Source organism: Haliotis cracherodii, unplaced genomic scaffold (assembly GCF_022045235.1).
Source record: "Haliotis cracherodii isolate W230 unplaced genomic scaffold, xgHalCrac1.p SCAF_1, whole genome shotgun sequence".
Lineage (NCBI taxonomy): Eukaryota > Metazoa > Mollusca > Gastropoda > Lepetellida > Haliotidae > Haliotis > Haliotis cracherodii.
The window spans coordinates 6,434,206-6,458,048 of NW_027266264.1; the positions used below are offsets into that span (position 1 = coordinate 6,434,206).

Sequence of the window (23,843 nt, forward strand, 5' to 3'; positions counted from 1 at the left end):
ATTCATCACAGAAATTTAATCTCCCATCTAATGTGGTCTGTGTTAAAGCTACACTAATGCTTGGAGATTCAAGATATTTACTTACAGTCTGCCCGCCAAGCATTCCGCCCGTCCTTTCAATCTCAACTGGTATAGTTGCCTCTGCGGAAGGGTTTTGCATCGTTATGTCTAGCTGTCCGTTGAAGCGGAACTCTCCATTGGGGAAGTCTGACTTTGCAATAGTCACAGTAGATGTGGTACGTGAACCCAGTTGAGCACCACCTGGACGAGGAAACAAAAAAAAATGCTCAGACGTCCAAACAAATCTTTCCTAAAAGCAATCCCTGTGTGGTGATTCACACAAGCTAGTTGATACAACACTTATGGCAGTGTTAGAAATTGTCACTAGTCCTGTTGTCCTTGCGAAACTGCCCAATAGTTAAGGTATCATAAGGACTAGTAGAAATTTGCTATTTTGAAGGGTGTTGCTATATGTTATTATTATTAGGACTGGTGGACTGTTAGTTTCTACCGCTGTAATGGTACACTTTGTTACACTTAGAATGAAAGTTTTGATAGTTGACACAATACAGAGATCCAGAAACCCCATCTTATGGATGATTTCTGCTGTATAACTTAGGTCTATGCAAAGTGACATGTACTTCAAAACAATGATTTGTTATCCAAAAATTTAATCTGGACAATTCAAGTGGGAACACCACCAATATTGCCGCACTCAGCAATATTCCAGTATATGACGGCGGTCTGTAAATAATCGAGTCTGGACCAGACAATCCAGTGATTGACATCATGAGCATCGATCCACACAATTAGGATACTGTGACATGCATCTACCAAGTCAGAGAGCCTGACCATCCGATCCCGTTAGTCGCCTCTTACGACAAGCAAAGTCACTTCTTACGGCAAACATGGGTTGTTGAAGACCTATTCTATCCCGGATCTTCATGGGTCTATGACATTAACCATATATTATTATAATACATTAGACTTTGCACTGAGACTTCACCTGATGTAATAGTTAACTGCAACGTAAATGTCTCCTCAAACTCCATCTCGTTGTCGTCATTCAAGGTGACATTGATAGTGGCAGCATCAACTCCGCTGTTGAACTGCACAACACCTCCAGTTCCAACGAAGTCCTGACCCTCTACAGCGCTCCCAGACTGTATGTCGTACCGAACACTGACGTCGCCATAGCTACCACCGAGTCGGGTTAGTGGCACCCGGGCTACACCATCTTCTTCCTTTACTGTGAAACGACAACAGAAACGTAGTTCTAACATGTTCATAATTACCATACTCTTGACACGACTCCGGGACAACCAGGCTATCAGTATGACTGAGATGAAACAGTATTTCAGTCATATCACTGAGTGTCAATGAAGGACACATCAAGGATCATAATCTTTGCAAATACAGATGATTCGAACCAATGACCTTGGGATGTTCACACAGCAAAGGGGTGCAACTCTGTATGGTAAATCACATGACTGAAATGACTAATCCACCTGTACGTGAAGTATTAATATGAGAGGATGCAAAGCTGAATCTGTAAGGTTAAACTAGGATTGTAGGGAATCATTGAGTGTGAAATAAAGAGAGAATATAAGTGATCTTTAAGTGAGGCTTTGTATGTTGTGTCACGCCATACTCAGCAATATTCCAGCTATATGACAGCGGTCTGTTAATAATCAAATCTCGACCAGACAATCCAGGGTTTGACATAATGAGCAGCGATCCACGCAATTGGGATACGATGACATGCATTAACCAAGTCAGCGAGCCTGACCACCCGATCCCATTAGTTGCCTCTTACGACAAGCATGGTCGTCTGTAATGGCAAGCATGGGTCGCTGAAGACCTATTCTACCCCGTATCTTTAAGTGAGGGAATTTCCTTTTGTTTGTTAATATTGTGGAGTCCATAATTCTAGGTAAGCAAAAACATCCCTTATACACAGTGATATACGGTTGTTGATAAAGACGAGCAACTCTTCATTATGTTGATCTAAGAGTGGACGACATATTTTATCATCCATATGACATGATGTTAAATCAGGAGTACAATGTGAAAAAATATCTACTGGTACTATGTATGTATATGTCAACTTTAGCCATTAATTATTCACCCTATTCTCGCAGTGCTGAATCTTTGTTTCATTTGATTTCAACTCTTCCAAACATTGATAAATATTTTGTGAAAAACAGCTGAATCCCTTTTCTTTAACCATTTTGTTACCCCAGACCCATGAAAAAATTAATCCAGCACAAAATGACACACAATATACAAATAATGCATGCGTATCATAGATCTAGATGTATCCTGATTTACCAGTTAAACTGGCAGCCTCCGGAGTGAACTGGATGGTTCCCTCTGCATTGTCATTTTTCTGTATGAGGATCGTCTTTACGTCCACGCCTCCAATACCAGGCTGCATGTCCAGCTGCAGGCTCCCTTGCTTGCTGTAGTCATTGTCACTGTAGAGAAAATATCAGTCATCAACCAATCTCAAGGGGTATATGGTACACCGACATTCCTTCAAACAGGTCCGGAATATATCTCCACAGTTTCACCGAGTTAGTAAAAGTGGTAAAAGACACGGAGTTACTTCCCTTTTGCCAATTCATTTGGATAAGCATTTCAGCAACTCAAAGATACTTTTAAAAGCAAATTACCTATGGTGTGTTCTGATTGATTTCTCAGTGGGCTACATGAAATTTGTATCCACCTGTGTGCGGACATGGAGAATAATTGCCTGCTCCATAACCAATCAGAAGCTAATGTAATAAATGTAAGGTAACATAACTTTGCATGTATACTCCACAGGGAGCTGAGAGTGCAATCTGAATATAAACTTAGATCCTTGTGTCATAGTCTGTCTATGAGCATGAAACAGAAGTTTTTATCCTAAAGCTGCTTAAACAGTCACATTATCTTTTTATATTTGAAACATTCTATTTCCTAAAGATTAGGATGATAAAGGTCACAAAGTGTCAATATGTGTGCTACATAGAAAATCTCACCCAAGTGCCCTTTTATATCAAATATATCAACATGAGTTGAAACAAGTGGAAAAACTTCCACTTTTATCAACGAGTGTTGATATATTTGATATCAAAAGACACAAGGGTAAGATTTTATTTTTCATCCGTCATTCTTCCAACTTTTTCAGTTTGTAGACAGTAATAAGCAGTGTCTTAAATGTAAAAAGTATTGTTAACAGCTTCAGTAGCAGAGCCATTAGTTATGTCATTTGATTTTGACATCATGGTAACCAATGATGTCACAATGGTCTGCAAATTACAGGAACAAACTACTGGACTCTTTGGAAAAAGACATTTAAAAATGGCTGACAATATATATACACTTCAGGTGAGCTAAAATCAAAAAAGCAGATCACTAAATCATTGTTATCAAGATATGCATCCAAACAGTTTGGGAATTAATTGGTCGTCCAAAACTTGCTAATAGTTGAACTTACGTTGGGCTGAGCAGCTGTGCGGAGGTCAGGTTGAGGTAGAACTGTTCGGGACCCTCGGGGAGGTCGTCAGGCTTGATGGTCACCTGGATGGGCATTGTCTGGACGCCACTCTCAAACCGCAGGGTCCCCGCCACCTGGAAGTAATCCTGGTCACTGACCGCTGTGTCCGGCGTGGATGTGTAGGACACTTGCACCTGGCCAACGTCCCCGTCTTGGCGACGCACCTCTATCTGCACCTGGAGTGAGTGAGTGAGTGACTGGAGCTATAGTTATGGAGCTCTTAACACTATTCCAACCATATTGCAGCAGGGGACCCCATGGCTGGTCGTTTAACATTCATTATCGTGATGAGTAAATGTTTCACAACATCACTACGCCATCTAAGAGGTTAACAGGTAGATCACCTCAGAACCAAGTGGTTACCTTTAAACATGGTACCATGGTATGCTTTAGCAGGTCCTGGTGAGTCAATCTGTCTAATCATTCTTTTTTTAGAAAAATCCTGTGCTATGGCACTGATTTCTAATTTTTTTAAAATGTCATACAAATTTACATTTATAAATTTATTTTCCAAGTAAACTCAATCCTTACAAATTTACAAATTTACATTCATAAATTACTTTTCTAGTAAACTCAATTCTTACTGTTCCCACGTCTTCTCCCACTGAGACGAGCTGAGGCTGTGAGAACTCGAACCGTCCATGAGGGTAGTCGCTTGCCACAAACACAACCCGCGCCAACTTGCCACTATCATCTGCTGTTACGGTGGCGCCCCCTGTTGCAGCACTGATGACAAATGTATATGCTTTCCTCAACTCTGGCACTGTATCGTCCTTTCCCTAAAAAGGAAATATTTGTAATATATGTAAATAACGGGGTATTGATAAATTTGTATGCACAACTAGCTGATCAAAAAGGTGTTTCAGTTTGTGTATATACTTCTGGAGCAACTGTTAGACACATTGTCAGACACCTCAACCTTTAGACACCCTGATCATCACATCCAGTTAGAAACTCTGATTAAAAAGTGTTTTGATGTACTAGGGCAGGGACAGGTAACTCAGGTACTCGGGTCGGGTGGGTCCTGAGTAGGACCCAGGTACCCAAATGACTACCCGGACCCGTGGTTAGTCACGTGATATACTGTAATGACATTAACAATGAAACTCAATGGTTACACTACAAGTATAGCTAATGTTCACATTTCTTTCTCACTATGCAAGCATTCGTTCTGACTTTTATATGTTCAAGTAAGGATAAAGCATCTATCAACTGTAGTGTATGCATGATCAGATCGTTTTATACGTGTATCTAGATAGTTTTTGCCAGGGCTGCGGTAAAACAATTCCCAACTCTTGAGACCTACAGCGGGTACCCGGGTAGGGCCGGGTAATAGTGTGTAGAGTACCCGGGTAGTAAATTTGGACTCGTCCCAGCCCTACGATGTACACACCTCTAAGAAACCTAGTTGCCCTGATCTACATGTCTATGAGACAACTGTCAGACACATGATAATCTCTCTGTGTCCACAAACTAGTCACTGTAACAACTTAGATGTCAATAAGTGCATATATACCTATGTTGTTTATCCCTATCCATCTATTGCTTGATAAAGGTGTTAGAATCTACACCGAAACGTCGCACTAATTGTAATAAAGAAGTTGTTCATCCATAGAACTCGTCTTACTTCATCACTCCAACTTCTAAATGCCACTGAAAGAAGTGTCAGACACATTGATTAGGAAAGTGTTTCAGCATACACACCTCTAGGACTACTGTTGCCGTCTGCTGCTGGTCGACAAAGTTGATCGTCCCTTCCACTTGTTGGAACTGTTGCGACTCCCGTGGACTCAGTGACCATGTGACACTGATAGCGCCATATATACCATTTCCTCGAGTCAGAACTATCTCTGTCTGCCCATTGTACCCCTGAGCAACATTGGGTTCGCCGATGTACACTGTCCGGGATGTGGCTTCTATCGAAACTGTTCCACTGGAACCTCCATTTGCCGCAATGATGACAGTGGCATCTGCTTGTTTAACAGCAATGTTAGCGTTATTACTTGCCGATGTCAAGGACACCACAAATCTCTCCTCTCCTTCCAAAATGGTGTCTGGTTTGGTCTGAAGGACAATGGACTTCCGAGCTTCACCCTATAACATATCAATGAGTGAGTGGGTTTTATTCTGCTTTAGCAATATTCCAGCAATAGAGATCAGAGAAACTATCCTGGTTGTGTTCACATCAAAATCACAAAAATATGCAAAATAAGACAAACTGTTTCTCATTAAGGTAATTGAATGCATATATTCCAGCGATAGGAACAAACAGTTTTAGTCCACTAGTTCTTTTTGTGATAACGTATAGTAGAAGGCTTGAAAATTTCTACTAGTCCTAAGGATACCTTAACTATTGGGCAGTTTGGTAAGGACTACAGGACTAGCGCAGTATTCTAATGCTGTATTCTGACCTGATTAAAAGTGAGAGTTCCCTGTAACGGAGGGAGGAAGTCATCTTCTGCATCAGCTGCAAGTCTCCATTCCACAAGCACTAATCCCTGCGCTCCTTGCACTCTCTCAACAACCAATGTGGCTTGACCTTCCGGGTCAACACTAGAACTTGATTCTTTCGTGGACACCTGAAAATAAAAGATTGATGTTGCTTATCTTCATCATGCTGTGAACAGAATGACTGCAAAAATAGAAGAGTAACATAGTCTATACAGTCTTACCTCACTGGTTTGAAATCTGAAGAGTCCAGTTGGAGAATCATTTTTCAAAATGGCAACCCGGACCGTACGGAAAGTTGAAATTCTGGCTCCACCAGTGACGCTGATAAGCCTGACATCAAACATCTGGAACATACATCAGTATGATTGAAATGTAATAAAAAATGACAGATGAGCTTTTTATCCTTTGTTATGAGTTCATGGGCTATTAAATACAAACATGTTATTATAACAAATCCAACACAGATGAAATACTCACATCCCCCTCTAATATCACATGTCCGGTTGTGTGGAGCACTACTGCCATTTTCAGTCAAAGTCGTTGCCATGGAAACTTGATTTTTTTTGTTTTAAACAATCCCAAACTATCAAAAGGCATAAGTTCATTGGACCTATCAAAAGGCATAAGTTCACCACTGAACCTATCAATGTGTCAAGTTTGGTTAAACCATCTCTCATAGTTTTGAGTTCTGCTCCGGAAACAAAACACGACAGAGGGAATGCTTACATAGGATCAACCAACTGTTCATTGTGACCACCCAATCCTCACTTTAGTCTGGTTTTGCAACAAGAATGAGGTGCTGGGCCCCTCTGTACCCTGACAGTGCCATTCCCATGTTCATGTCCCTACCTCCATGGGTTCTTGACTTGTGTCATCGATGATGGAAATCTCAATCTGGGCACTGCTCTGGCCATTCTGAAACCTGACAGTTCCATCCGATGGAGAAAAGTCATCTGTGGTGGCCTCAATTGGCTGGGCCAGCCATGTGACCAATACTTCCCCAAACAGCCCGCTGACCCGACTGAGAGGCAGGAGGACTTTGTTGGGGCTGCCATATTCTTCATATGTGTCCACTCTTCCTTCAACATTCTGAAAACATAAATGTTTGCTTAAATCTGACTGAAACACTCAGATATGAGCCACCTTCTCAACCATTAAAGAACTGGAACCACACAGCCTCACAAGCAATGACTCACCAGTGTGACGTTGAACTGCACGATGCCACCAGGGTCGTCATTCTCTGTGATTCTGACTTGCGTGTATCCACCTTGGGTACGGATGCTGGGCTGGGCACTGGATGTGCTTGTGCTGCCAACCAGCTCTACGCTTGTGATGTTCACATAGAAACTCTCATCTGGCTCAGGGAGGTCATCCTAGATGAAGACAATCATGAATAAATGCCAGGATGACTTCAAAATTTTCACAGTGATACAATCAAAATCAACACATGTCCTAATAATGAATTTATTTCTTGAAATAATTCTGTTATATTATTACATATCATCAGCATCAACGGATATAAATTACATTGAAATTTGCAGAAGTCTAGTAGAATTTATTTTTTCAGTGGCATGCACATACATGTATTTCAGAAGTAATTGATATCATATCCTTATTAATTTAAGATGGAAGATTGTTTGAAATGGCAGGCCACCTGTTTTACTGTGATTGCGACCTCAGCTTCTCTGATCCCTCCTGCCATGGTAACAGAGCCCTGTCTCGAAACGTAATCTACACCGGCGACAGCCCGGTTGTCAGGAGCCAGACCAGTCGCAGTGGACGTCCTGGAATAGAGCCGACGTCCTTGAGATGAACATTCAACATGATCCAGAGCAATAATACAGGCACAACATTAGGGTTAGGATGGGTAACTCTGAGTAGGACCCGGGTACCCACAGGACTACCTGGAGCCATGGTTAGTCACGTGATATATTGTTTAATGACAAAAGTTATCTATAACTTCATGGTTACACTACAAGTCACCAATGTTTGCATTTCTTTCTGACTATGCACACATTCTTTCTGACTTTTATATGTTTGATCAAAGATAAAATGTCTCCTTATTTTCATCAATGTTCATCTCAAGAATGGTAATCATATTTGCAACTGGAACTGGAGTGAGTGAAAATCAATTATTTTACAATACTGTTCGTAATATTCTAGATATACTTATGGTGGTCTGTAAGATAATAATCAAGTGTCCTCGATTGAAGTTATGACCAAAGAATCATGCGATCTATGCATGTGTAGCAGGGCGTGGAGTCATCCTACAGATGACATCCTTACCTTGTCAGCTTGCTGACGGAGTTAACCTCTTTGGTCATGTGGACAAGGCATCCGACCTCGGATCAGAAGGTCCGAGGTTCGAATTCCATCACAGGACTCGGAAATTTGATGGCCACTACATTGGCACCCAACATGGGGCTGAGCACGTTCATATTAAATTTGAGCAAAATAAGCCTCAGTACCCTACTATGCGGCCCGGGACGTGCCTTTTGTTGATGGGGGAGTATGTAGCACGGCGTGGAGTCATCCTACAGATGACATCCATACCTTGTCAGCTTGCTGATGGGGTTAACCTCTTTGGTCATGTGGACAAGGCGTCCGACCTGATCAGAAGGTCCGTGGTTAGAATCCCATCACGGGACTCAGATATTTTATGGCCGCTACACATGTTAAAAGCAAGACCAGTTATACTGTGCTACATTTCCACACCAACGGTCATACTCAGAGCACTACATGATTTGTTTGCATTCAATTTTCATTCCCAGCTCCCTGGAGAGCATACAACCCAAGCTGCCTGTGAGGCGCAAGAAGGTTAACAGTTACATTACCATCTCATCCTACCTGGTACCCATTCACAGCTCGGTGAACTGAAGCATATTTCAAATAAAGCCACTTGCCCAAGGAGACACATCAAGGTCAATATGTGCTTCAGTATGGGGCAGGACGGAAGGCCTGGAAACTTCAGATGTCAAGCTACCAGACATGGACACTCTCCACCACCAGCACTGCTTAACTTCAGCTGATTTGTGACCTGTACGCTGCACAGACGACCATGTGCCTCCATGAGGTGAGGTGAGGTGAGGTGAAATGGGGTTTAACATCGCATCCAAGATAATTGCACTTATATAGCGACGTGCATGTACGTGTGTGTTTGTGTGGCTGCTTGTACTAGTCCGGACTGATGCGGATTTATAGTGCTAGCTCACTGAGATACCATGCCGCAGTCTAACATGAATAACCCACTCAGACACAGTATACTGACACCGAGCCGACCAGTCCTTGTTTTAGCCCCTTAATGCCGAGCGCCAGACAGGGTAACAACAAGTACCATCTTTTAACGTCTTTTGGTATGACGCTGCCGGGGATCAAACCCCGGACCTTCCGCTCTCCGGGCAGACGCTCTACCACTAGACAACGGAGGCAGTCCTGTGCCTCCATGACAACACACTATCAGCTGACACATCATAACCCCTTTCTCCTCATTATTTGGTTCTTACAACCAGCCACGGGAGCTTGGCAGGTTTCGTTTGTTGGTTTGTTTGTTTGTTGTTTAATGCCACATTAAGCAATATTCAAGCTATATGACGTCGGTCTGTAAATAATCAAGTCTGGACAAGATAACCCAGTGATTGACATCATGAGCATCGATCCACGCAATTGGGATCGATGACATGCATCAACCAAGTCAGTGAGCCTGACCACCCGATCCCGTTAGTCGCCTCTTACGACAAGCATAGTTGCCTTTTACGGCAAGAATGGGTTGCTGAAGACCTATTCTACCCTGGATCTTCACGGCAAGCATGGGTTGCTGAAGACCTATTCTACCCCGGCAGGTAATGTAACTCACACAAAGAAGACTCTGATGGATCCTTCAGTGCCCTGTTCACGGATGATCTTCAGCTGAAGAGTTGAGTCTGTTCCCTGGGGCTCGATTGTTGTTGTCAATGATGTCTCCCATGATACAACTCCATGCGGGGAGTCGTTGGCCTGAACTGTCACCTTACTTGTGATCTTCTGGCCTGAGAAAACCAGGTAATAACTTTATCTTGAGAACCCGGTGAACACTGGGGAATTAACTTCTTGAAACATGAGAGCATGTGTATGGTGCTGACAAAACTACAAACTTACACAGGGCAAACCAGGATTCAAAGCCATGATCACGGTTTTCTGGCATGCATAAGGGACACAACTCTGCACAGTAAATTCTAGTGTCTGTGATGACTGGCCACCTATGATATAATAAGGAGCGAGTGAATACAGTTTTTAGCATTACAGCTTCCAGGTAACAGAGGATGCTAAGAATGGGCTTCACACATTTGTACAACGGTGTGACAAGTGACACTCTAACCCACCCGACTGCCAGATATATTGGACATGGTGAATGATTATGGCAGTAGCTTGTCATGCTGGATACTTAGGACCAATGGTCCACACTGGTGCAATGCCCATTCTAGTGCTCCTGCACCTGGATAAGGGTGAACCCACTCACTCACCCACCCACCCAACCAAGACCACCCATCCACTAACTCGCTCATTCAACACTACCCCCTCACTCATTCACTAACTCACTCACTCAAACCTACCTACTCACTCACCCACCAACTCACTCACTCACTCACTGTAAGGAAGTGAACGTACCTAATATTGCCCCTTTGTTGGGCAGGGTTGTACCTCTCTCCAGAATCTCCACCAACTGGACGTATGTGTCCTCAGCAAACTCCGCCTCCACGTCGTCCCGCACTGTCATGGTGATTGTTGACAGCACCTGGCCATTGGCAAACTCAACCTGCGAAGAAGGAATCACAAGGCAGACATACAGCCAGGTCCTTGATAGCTTTGCCTGTATAGGTAAACTATATATGCCCAGGCTAAACTGTGTTCTAGTAAGTTGGATTCAAGTTTGTAAAAATTCTTTTTGTTTGTTTGCTAAGTCAAATTGTATGATGTAGAATAATCCCTCCCTTGTGTCTGATCAGGCAAACACGTATTGTATATACGTCCGTGGATCAGGCGAACCACCGTTCTCTTGGCATTATTTTTGCGGTATTGTGAGGGTGGAATAGCCTTTATACTGCCTGTTTACTATAAGTTGTTTCAGAATGGTTTCAGACTAAGGCAGAATTGTTGCACGGCGCATCTCCCGGCATGCACTGGTAAGCAAGGGAGCAATCATTGTGTTAGAAGAGATGTTCTGACATGACACACAGTCTATTACCATTTTCAGTTCAAAATGTTGATTAAAGAGCAAAGATATGGCCTAAGTTTATACCAAACAAAAGCTGGACTTCGAGCTTGGGCATCTAGTGGCTAAAGCCTTACACTGGAGCACTGACTCAATCAATGATCCTGGCGATACATAGATATCACTGAGTATAGTTGGCTCTCACAACAAACATGGAGTAGAGTGCCAAAATGGGGTAAAAATCCCCAGACCATCAAATAAAAGAGATTGATTTTGATGGACCCACTAATTAATATTCAAGGGACTGGGATCTGTGTTAAAGCCAACATCCCCTGCTTCAAAGATGCAATTTGTCTGTGAAAAGGAGACAAACAATTTAATTCTTTTTCAAAAGACATTTTGTTTTGTAGACATCCAACATGTCCAAAATTATTTATTTTGTCCAGCACAATTATATTTTACAAAAAGGTGCCTGGGAAAGTTGATGAAGTTCCATGCCTACCTGCCCGGACAGTGGTGTGATGTCAGACGTCCCAGTGTGGTCCCCCGTTGCCGCCCATCTGATGACCACCCGGCCGAAGTGACCAGCCTTCCTGTTGACATTCAGCTGTATGGTGGTGTCCTCACCATTCTTCTCCTCCACCAACACTGAGAGGGAGTCCTGCGCAGACATCACAACCACTCTAGCATCACAAGCAACATGGAATACCAGAAGATAATCGGTACAAAAACAACAGTTACTCAGTAAGAGTAAGTTACAGTTTTCTGGGGGACTGAACCAGCCAGCGAATAATGTCTCCTCTACTGGACTTCGAATACATTACTGGGGTGGTCGGGTAGCCTAGTGGTTTAAGCGTTCGCTCATCACGCCGAAGACCAGGGTTCGATTCCCGACAATGGGTACAATGTGTGAAGCCCATTTCTGGTGTCCCCCGACGTGATATTGCTTGAATATTGCTAAAAGCGGCGTAAAACCATACACACTCACTCGAATACATTACTATGTCATTCTGTGAAATAACAAACAGGCTGCAACTATATATGTTCAAAGTTAAAAGTTTTTAAAACTAATAGCAAATTACCTATGTACCAAGATTATATTAACAAAATCATTACATATTGAACTAAACAGAATTAACATTAATTTAATGATGAATAAAACTGAAGTTGATAATATTTTTACATGCAATAATCAAAATAAAACAAAATCATATACGTTAAAAACACATACCATTCAAACCCAAATGTCTGAATTGTATTCCTGCTATAATAGAAATAAAATAGAAGCAAAATTAAACCAACGCTACCTCAAATCAAGGATGCAAACGATTTCATGAAATCTTGTTCAACTAAACCCTCAACCAGGAAATGATCAAAACAATGTTTTAACTGAAATAACTAAAATAATACAATAAACATTTAGCTAGATAATACAACTGGATCTCAGCCACACAAGAACAAGTGGGGTTTTGAAGAAAGTCTGGTGTATGTGGGTATTCACAAATTGGGTCTAAAAGTAGGTATATACACTTGCACAAAAGTTAAGCGCCACCATATTCATAGTCTCTTGATTTCACGTGTGGGAATCAGAAATACGAAATATGATGATGCACGACTGAATTAGGCTTCCATAGTTTCATGAACCTGAATTTGTCCAGATACCACAAGGAAAGCGTGCTTTACGTGTTGCTGCAGTTCCCCATCCCAATAAATAGTGAAATTCAAGTTTCAGACACATGGTTGCATTTTGCTCCTGTGTGAGATTCCCCTTCCAATAGAGGTTGAAAATCAGCCATGGTGAGGAGAAAGTTAACGAATGCTGAAAGATGGCAAGTGATAGGCATGAAAAATGCTGGCATGTCATGCAGGGCCATTTCAAGACAAATGGGTCGTCATCACAGTGTTATCACTCGTTTCATTGTCAAACATGGTCAAACCAATGATGTCAATGACAGGCATAGGTCTGGTAGGCCAAGAAAGACCTCTAACAGAGAGGATAGACGTCTTTTCAACAGATTTAAGACTGCAGTGGATTACCCATCAGAGACTCTCGACGAGGACCGTAAGACGTCGCCTCAGAGCGGCTGGTTATAACGCCAGAAGACCAGTAAAACGTCCTCAACTGACTGAGAGGCACATGCAGAATCGTCTGATATGGTGTCGTGCCCGTAGTTGATGGAACTTGGCCCACTGGAGAAGGATCCATTGGTCTGACGAGTGTCGAATGCTGCTACGAACTGTTGATTGTCGAATACGTGTTTGGAGGGAACGTAACACTCGTTTTGCACCAAGGAACATCCAGAAGACCTTAGCATGTGGCGGGGGTCTGTCATGATATCGGGTTGTGTTTCCTTTGGCTGCAAACTTCCGCTGGTGACAATTCGTGGAAACCTGAATGGCCAACAATACCAAGATGCCGTTCTTCGTCCAGTGGTAATCCCTCATTTTGACAACCATCCTCTTCAGACAAGACCTGTTTACATGGACGACAATGCTAGACCACACAGATCGTGGGCAGTTTTGGCTTATTTGTGTCAAGAAGCTATTGCCACTCTTCTTTGGCTGGCCTGTAGTCCGGATCTTAATCTGATTGAGCATCTCTGGGACATTCTTGGCCGGAAAATCAGACATCGTGATCCCCAAAATCTCACTGGACTTGAAGCCGCACTTCATGAAGAATGGATCCGTTTGCTTCAGAGAAGTATTCAATGACTTGTAGTGACTTGTATGAGGCGTAGGGTTGAAGTTGTGGTCAATGTCCGTGGATCATACACAAGTTACTGACGTTTCTGTCGTGCAATAGACTCTGCACTCCCTAGGGTGTCTATGTGACACCTGATATGGTCTGCTGATATCATGACAGTTACGTGACAAAAAAAGTTTTTCAATGTTTTCTAATCCTTCAATTTCTGGTCTTCGGTAAAATTCCTTTCTGCTCATATTCTTTTGGAACACAAGATAAACTTGCTTTGGGACAACTTTTGCATCACATGAGGTTTACATATACGGCTTATAACAATCGTACATCTCGTTATAATAGTCATCATTAAGTGCCAAAAGTAACAGCTCACAAATACGGTGGGTGGCGCTTAACTTTCGTGCATGTGTATATAATGATTCCATGTGTGACAATTTGATTCTGTGTCTGAGAAACAGGAATATTTTTCTTGATCTCAAGAACCTTCATTCATAATATCATTCATAAGAAAGGCCAGACAACTATATCTAGACGCGAGAGCAAAAGTAAAGGTTGGTTATAGATTTGTTTCCTTGATAATTCTTGAAACCAAAGAAACAATAGATTTATCAAATTTGTTTTCACTTTCAGTCTAATTAATCCATATAACAATAAACAAGAATTGTCTGGCCTAGATACTTTATGGAAAGTTAATATACCGTATTCAACGTAATAAGCGTCCTGCTGAAATAAGTGCCCACGGTGATAATTGCTAATATATTGGCTATTGAACAATCCCAAATTAGCACCCCTTCCGATTGATCAATGTATACAAGACTTATTTATTCCATATAATACACACTCGTATATATGCTTATATGCTCCCTTAATTATGGGCAATTAAATTCTGGAAAAATATATCTGTGGTATATAACATTTCAGGCAGTCAGCATAAACCACGAAATTTATCTTTCAACTCTGTTTTTTCCACCAAAATAATATTCTAATAAGAGCCCCCTATTTTCTAATTTTGAGAGCGCTCTGGGCGCGTATTACGTCATATACGGTATATTCAAATACAAAACAGCCCCAAATCCTGCACCAATATCTCCATAAACATCACTCTTATGTGTTCTTGGATTCAATTAAATGTATAGCTAGCTTAATGTTGCCTGACTGATCTTACATCCGAGAATTCAATAATGCCATGTGCATTATCATTGGAGAGAATGCTGACAATGACGGATCCAGGCTGACCAATTTCGGCGCCGGCTGTGGGGTCTACGAGGGAAACCCGGAATGTTTCAGTGTCCTCGGGAATATTGTCTTGTAACACAACAGCAGTTGTGTGGCGAACAGTCTCACCAGGGTAGAAGGTCATTGTGAGGAGTCTGGAGTGAAAAATAAATGATTAATACTACATGAAAGTCAAATCGTCAGAATTTTATATCCAACAAAAAGTGCATTAATATTCTATGAAACCAATTATGTCAAATACGGTAGGCCAGATAAAACTCTGATGAACTCATCTATACTACTCAAAAGAAGTTGAAGAACATTTTTTTTCATATTATGATAGTTAATTTGTCATGATAGTGATAGTGATAGAGGTGACTAATGGGATCGGGTGGTCAGGCTTGCTGACTTGGTTGCTGCATGTCATCGTATCCTAATTGCGTGGATCGATGCTCATGATGTTAATCACTGGATTTTCTGGTCCAGACTCGATTATTTACAGACCGCCGTCATATACTGGAATATTGCTGAGTGCTGCAATATTGGTGGTGTTCCCACTTGAATTGTCCAGATTAACATATTTTTGGATAACAAATCATTGTTATGAAGTACATGTCTCTTTGCATAGACCTAAGTTATACGGCAGTAATCATCCATAAGATGGGGTTTCTGGATCTCTGTATTGTGTCAACCATCTAAACTTTCATTGACGTACCTTGGTACAAAATCACTAAGCAAGTTGACTTGAGCAATCTGGAAAATGGTGGCCCCATCTGGCCCATCATCCACAGGGGCTCCAGCCAGTAAGAGCAGAGGGCCATTGGATTGCTGGATGACGACTGGTTGTAGTCGACGTTGTGTGGCACCAATCCAAGCTGACTCAAAGACACTTCTCGACCTGTTCCACTTATACACAATGGAGGAACTCAGAGTATTGGCAAACGCGAGGTAGACTGCAAGATCAAGGGAATAAAGTCATTGACATAAATAGAAAACTAAATGAACAGACAATCTCATTAAATCAGATCTAAGTTCTCGCTGCCGCTAAACAAAGATCTGAAGACATCCCATTACGGGTCACGTCAGAACGACCTTTCGAGAACTTTGACCGACCACTGAAACGAATAACAAGAAGTCAATATCAGCCAATGAGAAAGCAGCTTTCTCGAGCACTCTTTTCAACCTGGCGACTTCCATTTCAGACTACGCTTGAAAAATATGTTGACACAGTTCTCGATTAAAATTTTGAAAACTGATTAAAATTTTGAAAACTGAACAAAAGAACAATCTGGAATGTCAAATATATGGTTACAATTGTATGGCAGTGCTTCCCACGTACTGTGCAACGCCTCCTCCGCTCAAATGTTTCTCCCACAGAAGCGAGAGACAGACGATAATTTTGAAGGAATCAGTAGTACAGGCCGTAACTGTTGTTCGGAATACCCCGTTTTAATGTTTTCGAGGTTGCATGTTTAGAAAACACATTCAGAATGTCATTTTTATGATCTGGTAAGCGACGCTTTGATTGGTTGGATGAAAGGTCGTTCTGACGTGACCCATAATGGGATGTCCTCAGATCTTTGTTTAGCGATAGCGAGAACTAAGATTTGATTTTAATGAGATTGAATGAACGGATCACTGAAAATCAATTAGGATAGGTGTTTGAGAAAAGGGTCCCTGCTAAACTCTACGACTAAACTAAATTACAAATGACAATATGTAATCTCACTAAACCAGAACAAGATATTTTGTTTATTTATACGTCAATATCCTCAATTTTGAATTATTTAAATTTTAGGGTGTGATTGAATGAAAACACTTCCTTTGGGCATCATTTTGTATAAATTATTGTTACAACTCCAAAAGTTCTTAAACATGTGAACTGCAAATGACTACTTAAACTTTCACAAGTTACGAGTAGTAACATAATAACCTCTGGTATGTTCTCTATGGTTATCAACTTACAGTTATCCCCATCTGTGACTGAGGCGACCGACTCCGTTCTAGTTGTCTCCAGGAACTGATGGTTGAGGAAGCGTTTTGTGCCGCTGTCGTATCTATAGACACCAGACTGCTGGGGACTACGGACCACGTTCTGACGGTTATTGGCGAATACTAGGAGTTGCATGGTGGTTGTGTTCACATATTCCACATCCATGGCACCTTGGGTGGCCAGAGTCTGGTGCTGAGAAAATCGAAAACTGTCTCCCATCTTGTAGACTGCCGAGCTGTAAGTGAATCAAAATGCCGAAGCTATAGTGGTATTATACATCAAAATAAAGTCTAAATGCAATGGAAGACACAAATCGTATCGACCTACATTTACATATTACTGATAACATTTATTGGATGAACAGAAAGGTAGAGTTTAGTTTACCCTGAATGATATATTCAAAAGGTTCGACATGGCGGCGGACATTTTTACTTCTAGTCTGTATATAGTTTAGTTCTTTTCAAGTAAGATCTAGATACAACATTAACTTTTGAACTGATTTGAGCTACTGGGAGTATTTCAGGAGAAATGTTTCACTGAATACACCCCTAATTCACATCATCTCACTAAGCGGGCATCTTTATCTGTAAAACGACTAAAACATAGGGTTTAATGTACGAAGTCAACCTACTTTGTCTCATATGAGCTCTTTGTCAAGTCGTAGTAACTTGCTACAGCCATGAAGAGGACGCCGTCGAGATGGAAGAGAGAGATGGCATTGGCATACAGGGTGGAGATCTCCTGCCATGGCGACACTCCGAACTGCTTGGTGACGGTGTTGTAGATGTGGAGGCTGACCATCTGGTTGGACTGGCTGGCGTTGTTCAGGGCGTGGGAGATCACCAAGAAGTGCTGATCTTGGTGACTGACGAACTTCACATCACTGGCGCCAAAGGTTCGGAATACTTGGATCTATAAAACACCCACAGGAATAAGAACATGGTACTTTTACATGGGGATTATGTTTAACACTGCTTTGAACAGGATATTACAATGTCACAGCGTAATGTTTAAGGGAAGCAGGACATTGATGTTTACCACTTTGGCGAAACATGGATATGGTGCTGACAAACCAAGGATCATATTCAAGGAAAATCTGGGATTTGAACACATGATCAGAGGATACTGGAATACCTCTGCACAGCAAATTGTGGCATCCTTCGAAACTGAGAAAATGCATTTCTAGACATACATCTTCGCTGTGGGTGGGGTTGGGTATTTTGGATTTTTTTTCACAAAAAATAATTCTTTTACATTTTCCCTACCAACCATAAATGATATAATGGATTTATATCCTTCATACTACTTAACTCATTCAAGCTTTCACCTAGACATTTACTCAACTTAGCCAAAAGTAATGTAAAATATGTTTTCTCAGTTTTCAAAAACTCCCATCTTCTGACATGTGATCCCTTGTCAGATATCAGGACCAAGTTGTCTGTATGTTGTAATTAAAGATAAACAAAAAAAAGTCCTGGTTCTCAGGCACTGACCACATCATCATAAAGTCCGCCTCACATTTCCTTTTATTTCCCTTTCAATTAAAAAACCCCAAAATCCTTAAATATTCCTCATCTCGAACACACAACCTCGGCAGTGAACTGCTACAATACTTAAAACAATGCAATCCAATATTGCGTGCAGTTACTTCCCTTTACATTCACATTGCTTTACTGTGCATCTCATGTTATGGTCATGGTGGCAATAGAGTTAGAATGCTTGTTTTGCTGTTTGAAAATTTGGTCAGTGAAAAGAATTACGATTAAACATCACTGGACATGAAGATTTACAAATTTAATGGTATTTGTGTACTGTATGCCGGACAATGTTTCATACACAGATTACAGTTGTTGCACGTTGTGTATCTTGGAGCTGTGCACGATTCCTACTGTGACACTGAGTTCCTAGAAGGGTTGACTGAGAGAGAGAGCACATTGGAGTGGGTAGAGGCTAGAGTGGGTACACATGTACTGACCGGGGCCAGTATTCCCTGCTCTGAGACAGTGTAGAGGACCGAGTCCACCTCACGCCTCCCTTCCCTCCCACCGTTAGCCAGCATCAGATATGTCACTCCATCCAACACAAAGGATGCAGCGGCCGTCGCCCCATCGCTTGCCACAGTCTGCAGGGAGAAGTAATGTCACTTACAATAAGTCATATACAACAATTACAATATATTATATCCATCAAGACCAGACATGTCATCAACAATTCCCTTTACTTCTCTCTCCTACTGTGATGGCCCCAAAACTACAAATTTCAAAAAGCCTTTTAAGTTTCATCAGGATATATTCAATAGTTTATTAATTCTTGCCTCACATTACAGAATCGCCGATGAACAGACCGACATGCTGATGTCTGCCCTTACACAGGGAGATAAGTACTGTTGGGTACTGGTTGATAAAAATATTGATACCTTTTATCACATGACATTCGCATGCTAACACATGTAAGCTCTTTCACCGAATAGCTTCTACTTCAGGATAGTCTTTGTTCCTCTGTTAATACATGTATCATCAACACAATACATAAATTCTTTCATACCCTGTTGCAGTAAGTGCGGCTGAAAATGGTGCAAAACCCTGTCCACTCAATGTCCATGCATCCAGTCATTTGAAATTAAGACTATGTAACACTGATAAAGTAATTTATTATATAATGATGAGTTTAATCGAAGTTACAAATCAATCTGATAAACATGGTTTCACAGTCAAATTAAAAACTTCACATTTTAAAAAGTAATCCCATATATGATATACAACGGACAAATGTATCAGAGAAGGTAATTTTTTATCATTAATGTCCAAAGACCATGTGCGTTGACAGCTGCCACACAACGCCTCCGCATGGACCTTGTTATGCTTGTGAACACATGATTGGGAAGACGATGCCATTGTTGCTGCAAAATGGTGCCAAGATCTTGCAAATTCTGTGGTTGGTTCTGGAGAGTGCGCAGACTTCTGCCAAGCGCATCCCAGACGTGTTTGAAGGGATTGAGGAAGGGAGACCTTGACGGACAGTCCATGACGTTGACTCCCGCATTCTGAAGGAAATTCCTTGTCAAAATTGCTGTGTGGGGTCTGGCATTGTCGTGTTGGAAGATCAAACTGGGTCCATGTGCTGCCATAAAAGGCAGAAGTTCTGATGCCAGTACCTGGTCACGGTAAGCAGCAGCGTTAAGGTTGCCACGGATGACAAGAAGCCTGGAACGTGCATTGCCACAGAAAGCACCCCACACCATGACATTTCCGCCTCGAAATCTGTCAACTTCCTGTACACAACACTGGGCATAACATTTATGATGGCGCCTCCACACCCTCGCCCTAGCATCAGCAAATCGAAGATAAAATCGGGATTCATCACTGAAAACGACTTGATTCCACTTCCTCTGAGTCAATCGTAAGTGTCGCTGTGCCCACAATTGACGTTGACGTCTGTGTAATTGAGTCAGAATCGGCCCGCAGTATGGCCGTTGTGCTTAAAGGTGAGCAGTTCTCAGACGGTTTCGAACAGTTTGCGCACTCAGTCTACCCCTAAACAGTTAATTTCTGGTTGATGTAGCCGTCAAAATTGGTTACGGAGGTGACATAAGACAATCTGACGATCCTCTGCATGTGATGTCACACGTGGTCGACCTGGCCGAGGGCGATCAGCGGTGGTACCTGTTTGCTGTAGATGCGTCTGTAAATCATAAACAGTCTGTCGACTACAACCCATCATCCTTGTGACTTCAGCTATGGATGTTCCCGTCTGCAACATGCCGATGGCACGTTCACATTGCACATTTGAAAGGCGTGGCATGACAAATGGCCGTATGGATTTTGTTTTCTTGTGTTTTTCTTTTTTGGTTAATGACTGCTAACAGGTATGGCTGAAAACACGAGCAGTATTATGGCAATGTGACCAGTTGCACATGAAAAAACACTTTTGCCACTATAGTGATGTGCACATGATTTTGATCGATTCACCTGCACAAAAACGGGTGTTATCTTAAGACAATACGTGGCCATTACTGTTTAAATACACAATAAGGGCCCACAATGATAACTGGTAAAAATGTTAAAATTTTAGGATTGTGAAGTTTTCAATTTGGTTCAGTATACTACAGTAAACTACGAACATAACAAACTCAAAGGGACCACTAATTGTGGTTCGTTTTAACCGTATTTTGTTATTAGCACCAAAGATACAGCAATGGACGAGACCAAAAAAACAGTTTTTTAAATCCATCATTTTCTAAAAAGTGTGTTCGTTATAAAATTGTTTTCTGTATTGAGTAAAGTTCCCAATATGCTTAGATACAGGGGTTTCTCAATGTGTCACCATGGAGACAAACATGTCCACAAGTCATTTGGCACTATTTGATCTATTGGGCTGTTCACTCAAACATTATATCCATACACTGCTTCTAGCGGTACTACACTGAGTGAAATTATATCTTAAACATCTAATATTTTAAGAATGATAAATATATGATAAAGACATAATTACCCAAGAGTGTTTCTGTATCATAAATATCATATATTAGGAACAAAAAGAGTATCATGATTATAACTTATTTCTGAAAATATTTTTTACGATACTGAAACATACTTGGCTGATGTCTATTGATATAATGTTGAGTTTTGGTTTCACTGTATTCCAAAGTACAGCTATAGCACTCACACTGACGTACACCGCCTCTCCCTGCCACCTGAAGAGAGCTGACTGGCCGTCACCTTGGTACGGACCTGCAGGAACCTGGGATCTCAGAGTTGTCCCAGTTGGGAGAGATGTCAGCATCAGGATGTAGGTGGCGCCTCCCACACTGAAACTATGCCAGCCGCTAACTCGCACACTGGGTATGTTCTGCAACAGAGCTACAGTTATCTCCCCTTGTGAAGAAACAGTCAAGGCTGTTTCCGCAACTGTGTTGACATTCACAGTGATGGTTCCATCTGATCCTCTTGATCTGATAATGTCTAGATTAACTAGTCCAGGGCTTTCTTCGAGAGAAGTCGATGTGTTCCTGAAAATGAGGAAAATAATCTGAAGAGGCTGTTTCTATTTGTAGATAAACAACATGAACAGTCAGTAACAAATGTTAGACTTCTTTGATAACCACATGACACTGAAGTATTTAGACTTCCCAAAACATCAAGAGATCGGCTTTAGCCAAGGACTATGGCTGGCAAAACTGGGAGATGTGTGTCTGTTTGACCTTCATAGTGTCCTTATTTATGTAAACTTTGCATAATGTCCATAGAAGCTTTTGTATAGTGTCCATAGAAGCTTTTTCATAGTGTCCATAGAAGCTGTCATTAGGAGCTCTTGTATAGTGTCCTTAGGATAGTTTGCATAGTGTCCCTAGGAGCTTTTGTTTAGTGCCCTTAGGAGCTTTTGCATAGCATCCATTGGAGGTTTTGTATAGTGTTCTTAGGAGTTTTTGTACAGTGCCCTTAGGTGCATTAGCCATGATGTAAACCTCTATTGATATACTTCACCCCCCAAAAAGAAATACACAAATGATGCAGTGTCATTTTAGGCCAAACCGAAAAATAAATAGATTAGACTTTTGGAGGTGATAAAAGGGAGCTCATGGTAGATACCTAAGATATGTTATAAAAAAGAAGATTTCTCATATATACATCTGATAGAAAAGTCTTGGCATTGGAATATAAAACTATTACTGAATACTCATCAATCTGTTCATAAAGTTGTTTCATTTGATTATTGATATTCTAAAACAAAATAAAAAACACTTGCAAGGAACTCACATATCAAAATTCCATTTAAAAGTACAGTAAACTAAGGTTATAACGAACACGCTTATAACGAACTGACTGATATAACAAACTTATTTTTTAGTCCAGGCCATTTGTTGTATATATGCTGTATATATGCTTATAACGAACTACGATTATAACGAACTAAAATAAGTGGTCCCTTTGAGTTCGATATAACCATAGTTTACTGTATTCAATGTCCTAATTAATCTTGATAGCGCTTGATATTACAACAACATTCCTGGGGAATGTTCTCTGCTCACCTTGTGTTGGACACGAATATTTCAAAGAGTCCTTGAGGTGAGTCATTAGGTTCAATGGTGATGTCCTTCTGTATCATGGACCCCAGCTTGGCGTTGTTGTCTGGTGACTGAAGGGTGAGGGTGAACCTTTCCAGATCCTCTGGGATGTTGTCATCAACAGCCCGAATCTCCAACACACTGCGAATCTGAAGGACAGTTTGTATGTTATTACAGCTCAAGGCCACACCAGCTCACATCCTTGTTGTACATATTGTCTTCATTAACATGACCACAGGTAGAATTCAAAATACACTTGGTAATATATATCTAATTTCCTCAAAAAAGTATTTAAAGAATTGTGACTTCCACGTCAAACAAGTTTACAATCTTGTCATGTTCATCAAACTGAGAATCACACACATTAAAACTGAATTAATTCATATTTAGCATAAAAGTCAAGACAATCATCACACTATAAAATTCTCACAGATAAATCCTCAAATATGATGAATCCAGAGGCAGGCACGATGTCTGTCACAGGGGTGTTGTCCGCTGATGTGATGGTGAATGGTACTCGAACCATACCGTAGTTTCCCGGACCTCGGTACAAGCGCAATTCCGCCTTGCTCTGTACCAGGTTGTCTCCTGTTGGTTCTCGTAACACCACTGTGCTGTTGTCTGCTAAGTCGATGATGCCACTGGCGTCATCATTAGCAAGGATAGTCACAGTAGCTGGAAACAGAGAGTGGG

The 23,843-nt window shown here is 41.4% G+C and overlaps 1 protein-coding gene across 1 annotated transcript in view; it reads right to left on the minus strand.

Annotated features, from left to right (window-relative positions):
- Positions 1–23,843, minus strand: part of LOC139471850 (adhesion G-protein coupled receptor V1-like) — a 159,288-nt gene that overhangs the window by 43,153 nt on the left and 92,292 nt on the right. Inside the window, exons 50-71 of the mRNA XM_071254352.1 lie at positions 23,581–23,825; positions 23,115–23,299; positions 21,752–22,094; positions 19,062–19,208; positions 17,718–17,998; positions 17,059–17,321; positions 15,809–16,046; positions 15,044–15,248; positions 11,683–11,841; positions 10,637–10,784; positions 9,846–10,017; positions 7,647–7,776; positions 7,189–7,365; positions 6,842–7,081; positions 6,214–6,336; positions 5,953–6,120; positions 5,246–5,635; positions 4,126–4,320; positions 3,482–3,717; positions 2,332–2,477; positions 1,007–1,249; positions 86–261 (exon numbers count right to left, since the gene is read on the minus strand). Of these exons, the coding sequence (XP_071110453.1) occupies positions 86–261; positions 1,007–1,249; positions 2,332–2,477; positions 3,482–3,717; positions 4,126–4,320; positions 5,246–5,635; positions 5,953–6,120; positions 6,214–6,336; positions 6,842–7,081; positions 7,189–7,365; positions 7,647–7,776; positions 9,846–10,017; positions 10,637–10,784; positions 11,683–11,841; positions 15,044–15,248; positions 15,809–16,046; positions 17,059–17,321; positions 17,718–17,998; positions 19,062–19,208; positions 21,752–22,094; positions 23,115–23,299; positions 23,581–23,825 (4,610 nt within the window). The remainder of the gene's footprint in view (positions 1–85; positions 262–1,006; positions 1,250–2,331; positions 2,478–3,481; positions 3,718–4,125; positions 4,321–5,245; positions 5,636–5,952; positions 6,121–6,213; positions 6,337–6,841; positions 7,082–7,188; positions 7,366–7,646; positions 7,777–9,845; positions 10,018–10,636; positions 10,785–11,682; positions 11,842–15,043; positions 15,249–15,808; positions 16,047–17,058; positions 17,322–17,717; positions 17,999–19,061; positions 19,209–21,751; positions 22,095–23,114; positions 23,300–23,580; positions 23,826–23,843) is intronic.